This window comes from Molossus molossus, unplaced genomic scaffold (genome assembly GCF_014108415.1).
Source record: "Molossus molossus isolate mMolMol1 unplaced genomic scaffold, mMolMol1.p scaffold_m16_p_1, whole genome shotgun sequence".
Lineage (NCBI taxonomy): Eukaryota > Metazoa > Chordata > Mammalia > Chiroptera > Molossidae > Molossus > Molossus molossus.
Genome location: NW_023425344.1, coordinates 226,933,290 through 226,948,075, shown reverse-complemented (window position 1 = coordinate 226,948,075; position 14,786 = coordinate 226,933,290). Strand labels below are relative to the sequence as shown.

Sequence of the window (14,786 nt, the reverse complement as noted above, 5' to 3'; positions counted from 1 at the left end):
TATATGTATTGTTTGGTTAGATTACAGATTCCTTACCATGTCAGACTCGTGTGGTCCTTCCTGAATATTGGATAACACCAGTTCACTAGAAGAGTCTGAGAGTGGCACTTGCTGGGTAATAAAAGTTTGATCTTGAGGCTTACTTTCGTCCCTGCAATAATGACAAAGTAAGAGACCTGTCAACAACCATAAACACATGGAACCTGGTTAAGAACAACAGACTGGTTGGTCATTTAATGCTCATTCAATTCTAGCATGTATAAGATGTCCACAAGAACCACTGTGGCCCTGGCCAATTTGGGTAGGTGGTTAGAGCATCAGCTTGCAGACCAAAGGGTCGCATGTACCCGAGTTGTAGGTTCGATCCCTGGCCCCAGTTGGGGTCATGCAGGAGGCAACCAATTGATGTTTTTCTCTCTCTCTCTCTATCCCTCCCTCCCTCCCTTTCACTCTATCTAAAATCAATGGAAAAACATCCTCTAGTGAGGATTAACAAAAATAAAAATAAAAATCAACAGAAGACTATCCTCAGGTAAGGATTAGCAATAACAATAAAAAACTGTTATGATCAGGCTTACTTCATTGCTTTGTCAAGAGAGACCTTACCCTTGCCCTGCCCTGGTGGCTCAGTTGGTTGGCGTGTCATCCCATGCACCAAAAGGTTGTGGGTTTGATCCCCTGTTAAGACACATACCTAGGTTGTGGGTTCAAACCTGGGTTGGGGTGCATATGGGAAGCAACTAATCGATATGTCTCTCTCACATGGACATTTCTCTTTCCCTTCCTCTTTCCTTAAAATCAATTAAAAAACACACATATCCTCAGGTGAGGATTTAAGAGAGAGAGAAAGTCCTGGATGGTTTAGGCTCAGTGGCTGAGCCTTGGCCCACAGACCAAAGAGTCTCGGGTTCAATTCCCAGTCAAGGGCACGTACCTCAGTTGCAGTACCACGATCCCCAGCCCTAATCAGGATCATGCGAGAGGCAACCACTCAATGTGTCTCTCTCATATCAATGTTTTTCTCTCTCTCTCCCTCCCGCCCTCTCACTCGATCTGAAAATCAATGGAAAAAAAAAACACCCTGGATGAGGATTTTAAAAAGAGAGAAAGACCTTACCCAAATTCCTCTGTTTCACTGTTGTCTGGAATAACATATTCTGGAACTGGAGGCCTAGAACTCTTACTGTATTTCCTGTGGGTAAAAGTTAACAATGAGGCAGTGTCTCCTTGTGTCCTTATTTCAACTATACTCTAGAAGTGCTTCTGATGGTCTTCTCAGTTTCAAAAATGATCTTTTACACACACATAGAGGCAGTGTAATGTTAAAGCAAGTTAATATAAACTTATGGTCTCTTAAAGTTGAGACACGTTAAACTTAAGAAATGGAGCCCTGGCCGGTTTGGTTCAGCGGTTAGAGCGCCAGTCTGCGGTCCTGAGAGACCCGGGTTCGGTTCCCGCTAAGGGCGCGTGCCTCGGTTGCAGTTTGTCCCTGGCCCTGGTCGGTTGTGCGGGTGGCAACCACTCGATGTGTCCCTTTCACATCGATGTTTCTCTCTCTCTCTCTCTGTTCCTCTCTCTCCCTCCCACTCTACCTGAACAAAAAAAAAAAAAATGGAAAAATGTCCTCGGGTGAGGGGAAAAAAAAAAAGAAATGGAAATATTTATTAAGATGATCATGATCATGATGATATGTAACAGCTATTAATGGTGATGGGAAAGGTTAAACCAAAGTACTGACCCCCCAAAAAAAGAGAGAGAGAAAACATGGCCAGAAAATCTCCCTTCCTACAAAAAGAACGACAGAACACAGAAAGGTTACCCAATGGAGAGACAGACACAGTATAAAAATTTCTCCTATACTTTGGAAAATTTGGTTTAAGAACAAGAAAAAGGCATCACTAATTCAATATTTTAATTTGAAAGTGAGTTTAATAGTTATAAAAAAGTATAGTAGGTTGATTCGCCAGCAGATAAAGACACATCTCACTCCTAGAACTTGCCTTCAACTATGTGCATACGAAAGCACCATAAAACCTTTCAAAATCTGGCTTTCCTGGCCCTGGCCGGGTGGTTCAGTTGTTTAGAGTGTTGTCCCAATAAGCCAAGGTTGTGGGTTTGATCCCTGGTCAGGGTATATACAAGAAGCAACCAATGAATGCATAAATAAGTAGAACAACAAATCAATATTTCCTTCTCTCTCTCCCCCAAATCAACTTTAAAAAAAAAACACCATTCAAAATCTGGTTATCCAAAATAGTCTAATAATGTACTTTAGCTACTACCAGTGCCTGAGTTATAGCCAGAGTTGTTGCTGGTGCATTAAATAGTACAGTTTATTGATTATATTCCTTTGACTTAGTTTACTCACAAAGAAAAATATTGTACTGTTGGATTAACAATCATATACAATCTACTGTGAACTCTTACCAACTTCTCAATTATTCTACTTGCCTTGGTAGACCTTTTATTATTTAATTCCTCCCCAATCTGAGCTTTCTCACTTAATCTTATCTTTGTCTCAACATTTTGCCACTCTATTCCTACGTTCTTTTTTCTTCATACAACCCTGGCTCGAGATTCCAACAGGTTTAGTTAGACATGGTTCCACTGTGGCCAGGTTCAAGTTCATAACTTTGGTGTAAAAGATATCACTCAAATTCTTGTTTCTCCAGTGTTGAAAACAACACAGTATGGAACTTGAGGCCTGGAACTCTGGCTGTATTCCCCAGGGTACAGAAAAGTCAACTCAAAATGAGACAGACATTCAGCACCTACAGTCTGGATCACATCTCCACCTCTTTGGAAGGCTACCAGAGACACAAAGGCCATTTCAAAGTCCTCCATCTTCTATTCAACGAATTCTTTAAAGTCCTCTCTTTTGGTTGTACTCTTCTTTGTTCTCCTGTTCATTAATCGTGGTTATTCCTAAAGGTTCTAGCTTCAGCCCTTTACTTTTCTACCTTGGTCCACTGTTCTGAACTCAACTACCAATTTTCATTAAACATGCTCAAATATCCCTCCCTAAACTATCTCTACTCCAATCACTATTAACAAATGCCTTAAGTATTTTTCACTTCAATATATTGCCATTATCTCTAATTTGACACCGAAAATACTTTCTATTTCTTCCACCTAGAATGTTTTCTCCCCCTTTTGTTTCTATTTACCTATTAAAGGTCAGTGTAAGCTTTTACTTCCTCAGAAATGTTCCTGACCTCAGTTAGGTCAGAGTCCCCTAATCTAGGTGCTCATACCATTCCTTTGAGCTTATGTCATAGTTGTACTTTTGTATATATTTGTGTGATGATTTGAATGACTTTCCTCCCACATAAAGCATGAACTCCGATACTAGGTATGATGTCTTTTTTATTTTTTTTTTAACTATTTTTTTCTTTATTGATTTTTAGAGAACGAGGAAGGAAGAGTGAGAGAGAGAACATCGATTGGCTGCCTCCCGCATGCCCCTCACCAGAGACCGGGCCCACAATCTGGGCATGTGCCCTGACCAGGAATCGCGTCGGCGACCTCTTAATGCATGAGTTGACGCTCGACCAGTGCCACACCGGCCGGGCAGGTATAATGTCTCTATTTGCTCAACACAATATCCTCAGTAAATAGCAGGCACTGTATATGTTAAATTACTTGACAGATGAATTAAATAAAGTTTAAACATTTCCCTCACACTGGCTTTTCAGATTTTTCATTTGCCTTTGGTACCACCATTCTTTTGTTTCTTAAGCTAAAAAACTTAAACATTTACCCTTTGTTGTCTTTATTTCTTTTGTCCCTTATCACCAAGCTCTGTTTCTCCTTTCTGTCTCTGAGTTCTCCCTTTTTCCCCTAATTGCTCCCACTCTTAGCTAAACCCCACACCACATGAGTCATGCAGCAGCTTCTGCTGGTCCCAACTCTAATTTTGTCCTCCAATCCATCATATTGTCACTGTTGGGTTCAGATTAGCTCTGAGAACAATAACCTATAAGCACTTCCAGTGAGAGTATGAGAGCATGGCTTATTGCTCTTTATATTCCTTCAAGGCAGAAAAGAAAAATGTTACTCTACTCTAGAATCTTCAATAACGTAAGTTCAGGCTTTTCTATATGGTTTTTAAGGCTCATCATCATTTAATCTATAGATTAATTCTTCTTTCTAATTACTCTCTAGCTTTACCAAATTTATTCAAGCTAGACAGTTTTTCCTCAATGTTCCCTAAATACCCGATACCCATTCCTACCTCTGGGCTTTTGCTTCTGTTATCTACTATGCCCCTTGCTGATGTGCCCTCTCCCCACTACTATCCCCCTCTCTACCAGGCACCCCACAGGTCATGCTCTTTCTGTCTTCCTGGCTGAAGTCTTCCCTGACTACTCTAGCCCACTGACATATCATCTGAACTCCAAATATACTTTATAGTGCCATCTATTTTTTTCCTTGTTATTTTTGGTTTTGCTTGTGAAACCACACTGTAAACTCTTTGAGATCAAGGGTGACGCCTCTTAACTTCTGAATCCCAAGTACGTAACATAGTGCCAAACATGTAACAGGCAAACAATTAGTAAGTGGTTGATTAATTTTACCCACTTTAGAGTTCATTATCAGGGTTATAGTCACTGATAAAATATAGTGGAGAGAATTAAACAATTCATTAAGAAGAATTATGTTAGCCCCGGCCGGTTTGGCTCAGTGGTTGGAGCGTCGGCCTGCGGTCCCGAGAGACTCGGGTTCAGTTCCCACTAAGAACACGTACCTCGGTTGCAGTTTGTCCCCAGCCCTGGTCGGTTGTGCGGGTGGCAGCCACTCGATGTGTTCCTTTCACATCAATGTTTCTCTCTCTCTCTCTGTTCCTCTCTCTCCCTCTCACTCTACCTGAACAAAAGAAATGGAAAAATGTCCTCCGGTGAGGATTAAAAAAAAAAAAAGAAGAATTATGTTAAATATCTGTGAATTTTTGTTTGCCTTTTTAGGTCTTTTACTTGGTAGTAGATATTCTCTTAATTAAAATCAGCTTAAAAATCATTTACTTGCCCAGCCGGTATGGCTCAGTGGTTGAGCGTCGACCCATGTACCAAGAGGTCGCCGGTTTGATTCCCGGTTAGGGCACATGCCCAGGTTGTGGACCAGATCCCTAGTGAGGGGCATGTGTGAGGCAGCCAATTGATGTCCTCTCTCATCAATGTTTCTCTCTCTCTCTCTCTCTCTCTCTCTCTCTCTCTCTCTCTCTCTCCCCCTCTCCCTTCCTCTCTCTCTAAAAGCGATACAGGAAAAAAAAATCATTTACTTTCTTTGTAGACCAATAAAATCTTAACAATTGTTATGCTTCTCTTCAATTACCACTCATTCAGCTGAGCAATATTGCACCTTTTTAGCAATCATTACCTTAAACATCTAAAATTAATCTCTTTTCTACCCCCTTTAATTCTAATTCATCTTTCATTTTCATGCTCATTCATTCATTTATCTCAGTTGCATAGCTAAGCAGTATGACCCTTTTATATTTTCTAGTCTTTTCCTCATCCTTTAATTCTAAGTGAGAATAAGTTCATTGTTCCGATATGGTTTCTAGGGTTGAAAACAACTTGGTATTTCACTATAGAAATAGAGTTACCTAGGAACAAAACCATTCATTTTTGCAAAGAGCAATCGTAAGACTTTCTCCTTCTGCTCCCAAGTCAAATCTCCAATATCCACATTTCCTTGAGTATCTGTCCTGAAGAATTTCAAAGAAAAAAAAAGTGAAAAAAAAAAATATGGTCAAAGCAAGCATCTCTTTTAAAAAATATATAAATATCAGAAAAAAAATTTTCCAAACCATAACTGAATATTATGAGGTTCCCAAATGCAATGACTACAAAGCAAACTGTGTCCATTAAAAAATGATAAAGTTGAGCCCTGGCCAGTTTGGCTCAGCGGTTAGAGCTTCAGCCTGCGGTCCATAGAGCCCTGGGTTCAGTTCCTGCTAAGGGCATGTACCTTGGTTGCAGTTTGTCCCCGGCCCTGGTTGGGTCGTGTGGATGGCAACCACTCGATGTGTCTCTCTCATGTCGATGTTTCTCTCCCTCTCTCTCTCTCCCTCTCACTCTATCTGAACAAAAAATGGAAAAATGTCCTCGGGTGAGGATAAAAAAAAAATCATAAAGTTGAAAAGGATCTCAATATGCTAGCCAACCTGAAATGTTATGCAGCCATTAAAATGAAAATAAGAAAAACTACAGCATAAAAATGTGTGTTCAAACATCAAGCAAATAAACAAAATAGAAAGTTGTAATATGACATAATGTATCCAAATATATACGAAGACCAAAGGAAAAAGAAAAATAACAGCTGCTTAGTGAGGTTATTGATAAATTCCTTTTAACGTTTATCTTTTTTTTTAATCCTCATCCAAGGATATTTTTGCATTCATCGTCAGATCGAGCAGGAGGAAAAGAAAGAGGAAGAAAAAGAGAGAGAAACATCGACATGAGAGAGACACATTGACTGGCTGCCACTTGCACAACCCCAACCTAGGGCTGAGGACAAACTGCAACTGAGGTAGATGCCCTTAGTGGGAATCGAACCCAGACTCCCTGGTCCGCAGGCCAATGCTCTAACTGCTGAGCCAAATTGGCCAGAGCTAACATTTATATTTTGCTATGAAGACAGAGTAACGTAAGATAAATTTAGAAAATAACATGTAACTTATCTAGTCTATTTTCTTACCTCCAAATCAGCCTGCAGCTAAGCTTTCCAGGCAGGTCTTTATCTATACTATAATTTCCCTCGAAGTATCATAGTCTACTTGCTATTTACAAAAGCTGGCTTACATGTAGATAGAGTATTGATGTTGTATAATGTAAGAAATTTTTTGCATATAAGGGCACTTGTGTTAGTTTTCTTTGAAGGTTTAGGTTTTGCCTTATTATCACCATATACTTCAAATGTCCTTCTCCAATCTGCCTCTTAAAAAGATGATGTAATATTTTAAACACTATTCTTGCCCTGCTGGTAGAGGCAATGGGAAACTGAGGTTAAGGTGACAAGTTGCTCAGTAGCAAAAAGGTCACACAGAAAGCAGAATAGGGAGAGTCCAGTTTCTGCAATAACAATGTATAGAATCAATATATGTACCTTCCTCTGAAAACTAACATACCACTTAATATACAGTAGACAGCCCAAGTCAGTTTGACTCAGCACTTAGAGTGTCAGCCCACCGACCCAAGGGTCGCAGGTTTGAGTCCCAGGTTTGAGGTACCTGGGTTGCAGGTTCAATCCTTGGCCCCAGTTGGGGTCATGCAGGAGACAACAAATTGATGTGTCTCTCACTTCAATGTTTATCTCTCTCTCCCTCCCTCCTTCCCTTCAACTCTATCTAAAAATAAATAAAAAATATCCTTGCGCCCTGGCCGGTTTGGTTCAGCGGTTAGAGCGTCAGCCTGCGGTCCTGAGAGACCGGGGTTCGGTTCCCGCTAAGGGCATGTACCTCGGTTGCAGTTTGTCCCCGGCCCTGGTTGGTCGTGCGGGTGGCAGCCACTCGATGTGTTCCTTTCACGTCGATGTTTCTCTCTCTCTCTCTGTTCCTCTCTCTCCCTCCCACTCTACCTGAACAAAAAATGGAAAAATGTCCTCGGGTGAGGATAAAAAATAAAAATAAAAAATAAAAAAAATATCCTTGCATGAGGATTAGCAATATATATACAAAGCAATATATGTATTAGACAAAAAATGTAAAAAAAACTGCCTTGTGTTTGATAGGGACTCAACTTGCTTGACATTAAATAAATAATAGGAAGTTACAGTGAGTCTCTTGGTAAAAAGAGTATTACAGACTTCTGAGTATAAAAAGAAGGTTAAAAATTATATGCAGTATAGACATTTTTAAAGAACAGTCTTATCTTTTAGAAGCTATTAATTATGTTCAACCTTCCCAGCAGCCATATAATTTAAAAGAACATACAAATTAATCCATTAAAAGATAACTTAGCCCTGGTCAGTTTGGCTCAGCGGTTAGAGTGTCGGCCTGCAGACCAATGAGTCACGAGTTCGATTCCGCCCAACGGCACAGCATGTACCTCAGTTTCGATTTGTCCCTGGCCCTGGTTGGGGTCGTGTGGGTGGCAGCCACTAGATGTGTCCCTTTCATGTCGATGTTTCTCTTTTTCTCTCTCTTGCTCTCATCTTCTCTCTCCCTCCCACTCTATCTGAACAAAAATGGAAAAAAAGTCCTTGGTGAGGATGATAATAATAATAATAATAATAATAATTTAAAGTAGAAAATACATTTTTTTTTTTTGTTAATCCTCACCCAAGGATACTTTTCCATTGATTTCTAGATAGAGTGGAAGAGGGGAAAAGAGAAACGTCAATGTGATCAGTTGCCTCCCGCCCAACCCCAACTTGGGCCAGGGATTGAACTTGCATCCCAGGTACGTGCCCTTGATCAGGAATCGAACACAAGACTCTTTGGTCTGCAGGCTGACGCTCTAACTGCTGAGCCAAACCAGCCAGAGCTGGAAACACTCTTAACAAGATGTTAAGTACATAGTAGTTGGGAATCCTTTGAGGTTTCTTAAGTTAAAGCCTTTGAAAAATCTAATTTCATTGAGATATAAAACATAATTTTAAGAATAATCTTTAAAATGCACCATAATTTAATCCATGGTCTCTAGAGGGAAGAGTACTCTAACAGACAGAAATGCCAAGGAAACGATTAATCATTGTATACAGTCTAAAACTGTCTCAAGCATTCTGCTACCTCTATCATAGTGGCAGTACACCTCTAGAGAGTGTTTTGGAAACTTGTGGGGACTTTTGATTACTACAATGATAAGGAGCACTACTGTGTGTCTTCTATTCCATGGAACAGTTCTGTATAAGAAAGAACTGTTGCAACTAACTGTTATATTGATTTTTAAAACTACATGTTTAGTTAGGTATTATTACCTATGAATTTCATCTCAGAATAGCAAAGAAAACATTATACAATATTTATGAAAGTATGTTTATAAAAAATGTTTAACCTGAATTTAATCAAAACTTTATAACTAGTTTACAGGAAACAAAATAAAGGAGCATGTTAAAAGATACTACAATGGCCCTGGCCGGTTTGGTTCAGCGGTTAGAGCGTCAGCCTGCGGTCCTGAGAGACCCGGGTTCGGTTCCCGCTAAGGCGCGTACCTCGGTTGCAGTTTGTCCCCGGCCCTGGTTGGTTGTGCGGGTGGCAGCCACTCGATGTGTCCCTTTCACGTCGATGTTTCTCTCTCTCTCTCTCTGTTCCTCTCTCTCCCTCCCACTCTACCTGAACAAAAAATGGAAAAATGTCCTCTGGTGAGGATAAAAAAAAAAAAAAGTCTCTATTACAAAGACAAGAGGGCATCCATTAAGAATATTTATTAGGCCTCACAAACTATGTTGAGTAAGTCAGTTCCTGTCCTCAAGTAACTCACTAAGTAATCTACTTGGTACTTAGATATTATTAAACTGAACTTTTCAGGGTTCTTATTTCTCTAAAGGCCACAAACATAGCAGCACAAAAGATAAAATATTAAAGTTTTATTAGTACCATTTATTGGCCTCCATAAGATCCTGATTCACACTATTGGTGCTGTGCTCTCTGCCATCAAATGTTCGAATTCTGGGATATTGAGTTCTTCCTGCGCATGCCTCTCGCATTTTAAAATTGAAAGCTGCTTGTGCTACTTGCTTATAACACTTCCTGCTAATTGCAATCTGTTGCTTCACTTGGTGTAGAGCATCCAAAAAGAATCTTTCCACTTCTGTTCTCTCATCCAGTATGTTCTTGGCCAGCTTCTTCACTCTATTCATTTCCCTGTCCTTCATCTTAAGAAGGTTCTGCAGCTTGTAAATTTCAACCTGACTGCTTTGGTTCTCTAACATTGCCTGTTGCTGCAGTTTTAGAACTTCAGTCTCAAACTCTGTGGTCATATAACTCAGGGCATTCTCCAAGCTTACCACCTTCTTCTGAAGAGTTTGGATTTGTGATCTCTGCTGGGTAAGTTGCATAATCTTTTCCTTAACCAATAGATCGTTGATCTCCTAAAAACAGAAAGATGAGAGAGGTGAGAGGTTTTTTTTTTCTTTAGTCACTTTCAGATTTTAAAAGTTCCTCACTAATTTCCCACTACTTCATGAGATTTGACTTTAATGCCAGGTTGAGATGGTAATATTTTGGTATTCTGTTTACAGAGAATAAAAAACATACTAAGGTCCTTGTCTAGATTTGTGAAAACCATTGATTTTGTAATTAAGAAACATTCCTTCCCCTAAAATTCTGAAAGGTTAAATATTTTATATTATCAAAAAGGTAATATATGGGACTACATCAAACTAAAAAGCTTCTGCACAGCAAAAGAAACCAACATCAAAATAAAAAGGGAACCCACTGTATAGGAAAACATATTTGTCATTGATACATCAGATAAGGAGTTAATTTCCAAAATATATAAAGTACTCATACAGCTCAACAAATGGAAGACAAACAATCCAATTTAAAAATGGGCAAAGGACTGCCCTGGCCAGTTTGGCTCAGCGGTTAGAGCGTCGGCCTGCGGTCCTGAGAGACTCGGGTTCGGTTCCCGCTAAGGGCGCGTACCTCGGCTGCAGTTTGTCCCCGGCCCTGGTCGGTTGTGCGGGTGGCAGCCACTCGATGTGTTCCTTTCACGTCGATGTTTCTCTCTCTCTCTCTGTTCCTCTCTCTCCCTCCCACTCTACCTGAACAAAAAATGGAAAAATGTCCTCGGGTGAGGATAAAAAAAAAAAAAAAAAATGGGCAAAGGACCTGAATAGACACTTCTCCAAAGACGACATACAAATGGTCAAGAGACATATGAAAAATGCTCATCATCACTAATCATCAGAGGAATGCAAATTAAAATGACTATGAGGTATCATCTCACATCTGCCAGAATGGCTTCCATCAACAAATCATCGAACAAGTACTGGTGAGGATGTGAAGAACAGGGTATTCTAATACACAGACTGGTACAGACACTATGGAAAACAATATGGTGTTTCCTCAAAAAATTTAAAATTGAACTGCCAGTTGACCCAGTGCTCCCACTTCTAGGACTATATCTTAAGAAGCCTGAAACACCAACCAGAAAGAATATATGCACCTCTATGTTCATAGTAGTGCTATTTACAATAGCTAAGATCTGGAAAAAGCCCAGGTGTCCATCAGTAGATGAGTGGTTAAAAAAGCTGTGATAGGTCCTGGCTAGTTTTGCTCAGTGGTTAGAGCGTCAGCCCACGGTCCGGGTTTGGTTCCCACTAAGGGCACGTACCTCAATTGCAGTTTGTCCCCGGCCCTGGTTGGGTCATGTGGGTGGCAGCTACTCAATGTGTCCCTTTCACATCGATGTTTCTCTCTCTCTCCCACTCTATCTAAACAAAAAATGAAAAAATGTCCTCGGGTGAGGATAAAAAAAAAAAAAGGTAATTCCAAAATCAATATGGTATACAGTAAGAACATTAATTTAACAACTATATACTGGAAACTGGCTGTCCGCTAGTTGCCTATCCCAATGTCTATTTTCCTTTTCCTTGTGAGTAATAAGCCCCCCCTTTTTTTTTCAGGAAGGCAGTAAGCTCAGTTGAGAAGTCCCTATCTCCCTGTGGTTCAAGTCTCCCCTGTGGTTCAAAATAGCCATGAAGATTCTGGTCAATGAGATGTAAATAGAAATGTGTGTAGGACTTCCAGGAAGACAGCTAAAGGGAAGGGCATATCTTTTTCCTTCCTGCCCTTCTTCCTTCCTGCTGTTTGAGTTAACGGTGAGAGCTCCAACAGCTGCCGCAGCCATGAAGTGACTGAGAATGTAAGCCACATGTTGCAGAGCAGAGTTAAGGAACCTGAATTCTGTGGACTTTGTGGCACTACCATTCCTGCTCTGGAGCGCTTACCTCCAGATTTCCTTTCGGTGAGAAATTAAACCCTGTGTGATGATGCCACTGTTGTCAGGGCTGTTACAGCTGAACCTATTCCAAAGTGGTTCAGGAAACAACTCTAAGCAAAGCAACATGAGTACTCTCAAGCAGTAGATGATAGGAGTTATATTTACGTTTCTGAGATATTCTTTATAATAGCAAGTCTAATGCTTGTTAGCCATTCAATAATTAATCTTTTCAGATAAGAAAGGTACATCATCCAGACAGAAGAAAAATGGTCCCTTTGTCCTTATGTATCTTTATTATATTCTATGCTCAGTATTTACCAATCCAATCCTTTAAATATACGTATGTAAAACAAAGTCTAAATGAGAATGGGAACCTTTTCGAGTAAAAGGGAAGTCTGAGACTCTAGCAACTTCTCGGATTCCTTTTGTAGAGCATCAGCCTCCTTCAGGTGGTAGTCAAGAGCTTTCTGGAGATAAACATTCTCTTTAAAAACAGCTCTTCCAGCATTGTTCAATTGCCTGCAAGTGAGAGACAGACATAAGATTTCAAAACAGAGGTCTAAGTTCCAGATAGTACCAATCTTGAACAATGATTGCTTTATCTCCCAACATTAATGATAATGACAACTCTGCCAGGGTGCTACTATTAGCCCCATTTTTAGATAAAAAAATATAATTTCAAAAAAGTTAAGGAATCTTCCTACAGTCAACTGGTATATATGTTGAGAACCAGTCGAACTTCAAAGCCCAGGTTCTTACCCTCACACCATGCTGCTACAAAAAGGGTGGGGGGTGGGGGGGAGGAGTGGAAACACAAAGTTCTCTTTCTAGAAACAGTGAGGGAAAATAAGCCAGAAAATTTGAAGATAGCAAACAGGAGGGAAGTGGGAAGACAACAACATGAGAAGAACAAAACAGACTTGCAAAGAGGTAAGAGAGGCTATTAGAAAGAAAAAGAAGGCAGCAGTTTCTTACACAACAGCTTCATGATGGGCTCTCTCTGCCAGTATTATTATCTTCTTTTCAGCTTCCTCTTCCAGTCGGTGCTAAAAAAATAAAAAAATAAAAAGACTGTTTTAATATAGAGTTAAATTTCTAACAATAAATTTTACACATCAAAAAATTAAGTATTTATCTTATAATGTCAAATAAAATACTCCTATCCACATGACCTGATATGAAGTACTTCAACTATTGATGGAGGAGCCAGCGAAGAGGATAGTGTGAACACAGGAACCTTAGGGTATCTCCAAATTTCCCCATTAAAGAATCAACAAGACAGATAAATAAGGGAAAAATTCCACATCAGTATGACAAAACAGAGCTGGGAGAAATTTTTGCTAAACACAATGAGGTAAGTCATTATTCATGAGAGTGATGAGAGTCATTCATTCATTCAACAAATTCCTATGGAGCAATAATAGTGTACCAGTTTTTTAATCCTCCTCCTCCCCCTCCCCCTCCTCCCCCTCCCCCTCCTCCTCCTCCCCCCTCCCCCTCCCCCTCCCCCTCCTCCTTTTTTATCCTCACTGGAGGACATTTTTGCATTTTTTGTTCAGATAGAGTAGGAGGAAGAGAGAGAGACACACACATCGACGTGAAAGGTGCACATCAAGAGGCTGCCACCCGCACGACCTAACCAGGGCCGGGGACAAACTGCAACCGAGGTACATGCCCTTAGCGGGAACCGAACCCGGGTCTCTCTGGACTGCAGGCTGACGCCCTAACTGCTAAGCCAAACTGGCCAGGGCTCTTTTTTATTATTGATTTGAGAGAGAGAGAGGAAGGGGGAGGGAGAGAAAGAGAAGCATCTATGTGAGAGAGAAACATCAATTGGTTGCTTCTAATAAACACCCTAACCGGGACTGAACCCACAACCCGGGCATGTGCCCTGACCAGGAATCAAACCAGTGACCTTTCAGTGCACAGGGTGACACTCAACCAATTGAGCCACATCATCCAGGGCCCAGGTTTTTTAAATACTGGAGATTTGTGGTGAACAAAACAGATAGGGTTCCTGTTGTCACAGAGATTATATTCTAGGATGGGACCCAAACAATAATGATAATTAAAATGTACTTCATGTGTCTGGCTGGTGTGGCTCACTAGTTGGGCATCAACCCATGCACCAAGAGGTCACTGATTCAATTCCCAGTCAGGGCACATGCCCAGGTTGTGGGCCCGATCACCAGTGGGTGGCATGCAGGAGGTGGTCAATGTTCTCTCCAGTGTTTCTATGTTCTCTCCCTCTCCCTTCCTTGCTCTCTGAAATCAATAAAGAAAAATTATTTTTAAAAAAATAAATAAAATGTACTTCACATGTACCAGAGGAACCTCTCCAATCCCACCTTCCCTATATAATGATGTACATGCAGTTTTAGTCCCACCAGGGAAACACCAAACTGAAGGAGATATGTCCAAGAGCACTGGCAAGATGGTAAGATGGCAATCTCACGTGGGGATTTCAAGAATCTCTAACTGGGGGGGGGATGAGACATTAAGATATCTTAAAAAGGTTGTTTTCCATGTTTTTTTTTATTCTACTGTGATATGATAAAAAACAATATTTTAATAAGGTACCAATCAGAAGGTTGATATGTCTCAGAATGCATGTAAATATACTTAGGTTGTTCGAGTAAACAAAAGACTTCTTAATTAAATTTAATATGTCATACCTTTTCTTTAAAAAACCTGCTTTCCAATCTTCTAAGAGTCTCCTGATGTTTCTGCTCTGTGTTCCTTAAATTCTCCTTCAACTAAAATTAAAATAACAACAACACAAAAACTGGTCAATAGGAAATGGGGTTGACTGGGGCACATTCCTAGAAAATTCTCAATAAAGAAATATTTTATGCCTCATTTTCTCTTAACCCTGAACACACAGAAAACTCCCTGTCT

At 40.3% G+C, this 14,786-nt stretch overlaps 1 protein-coding gene across 1 annotated transcript in view; it reads right to left on the bottom strand.

Annotated features, from left to right (window-relative positions):
* The window catches only part of BBOF1 (basal body orientation factor 1), a 39,775-nt gene that overhangs the window by 5,818 nt on the left and 19,171 nt on the right, over nt 1-14,786 (bottom strand). Inside the window, exons 5-11 of the mRNA XM_036275534.1 lie at nt 14,564-14,644; nt 12,864-12,934; nt 12,263-12,407; nt 9,539-10,032; nt 5,606-5,707; nt 1,118-1,192; nt 37-151 (exon numbers count right to left, since the gene is read on the bottom strand). Coding sequence (XP_036131427.1) covers nt 37-151; nt 1,118-1,192; nt 5,606-5,707; nt 9,539-10,032; nt 12,263-12,407; nt 12,864-12,934; nt 14,564-14,644 — 1,083 coding nt within the window. The remainder of the gene's footprint in view (nt 1-36; nt 152-1,117; nt 1,193-5,605; nt 5,708-9,538; nt 10,033-12,262; nt 12,408-12,863; nt 12,935-14,563; nt 14,645-14,786) is intronic.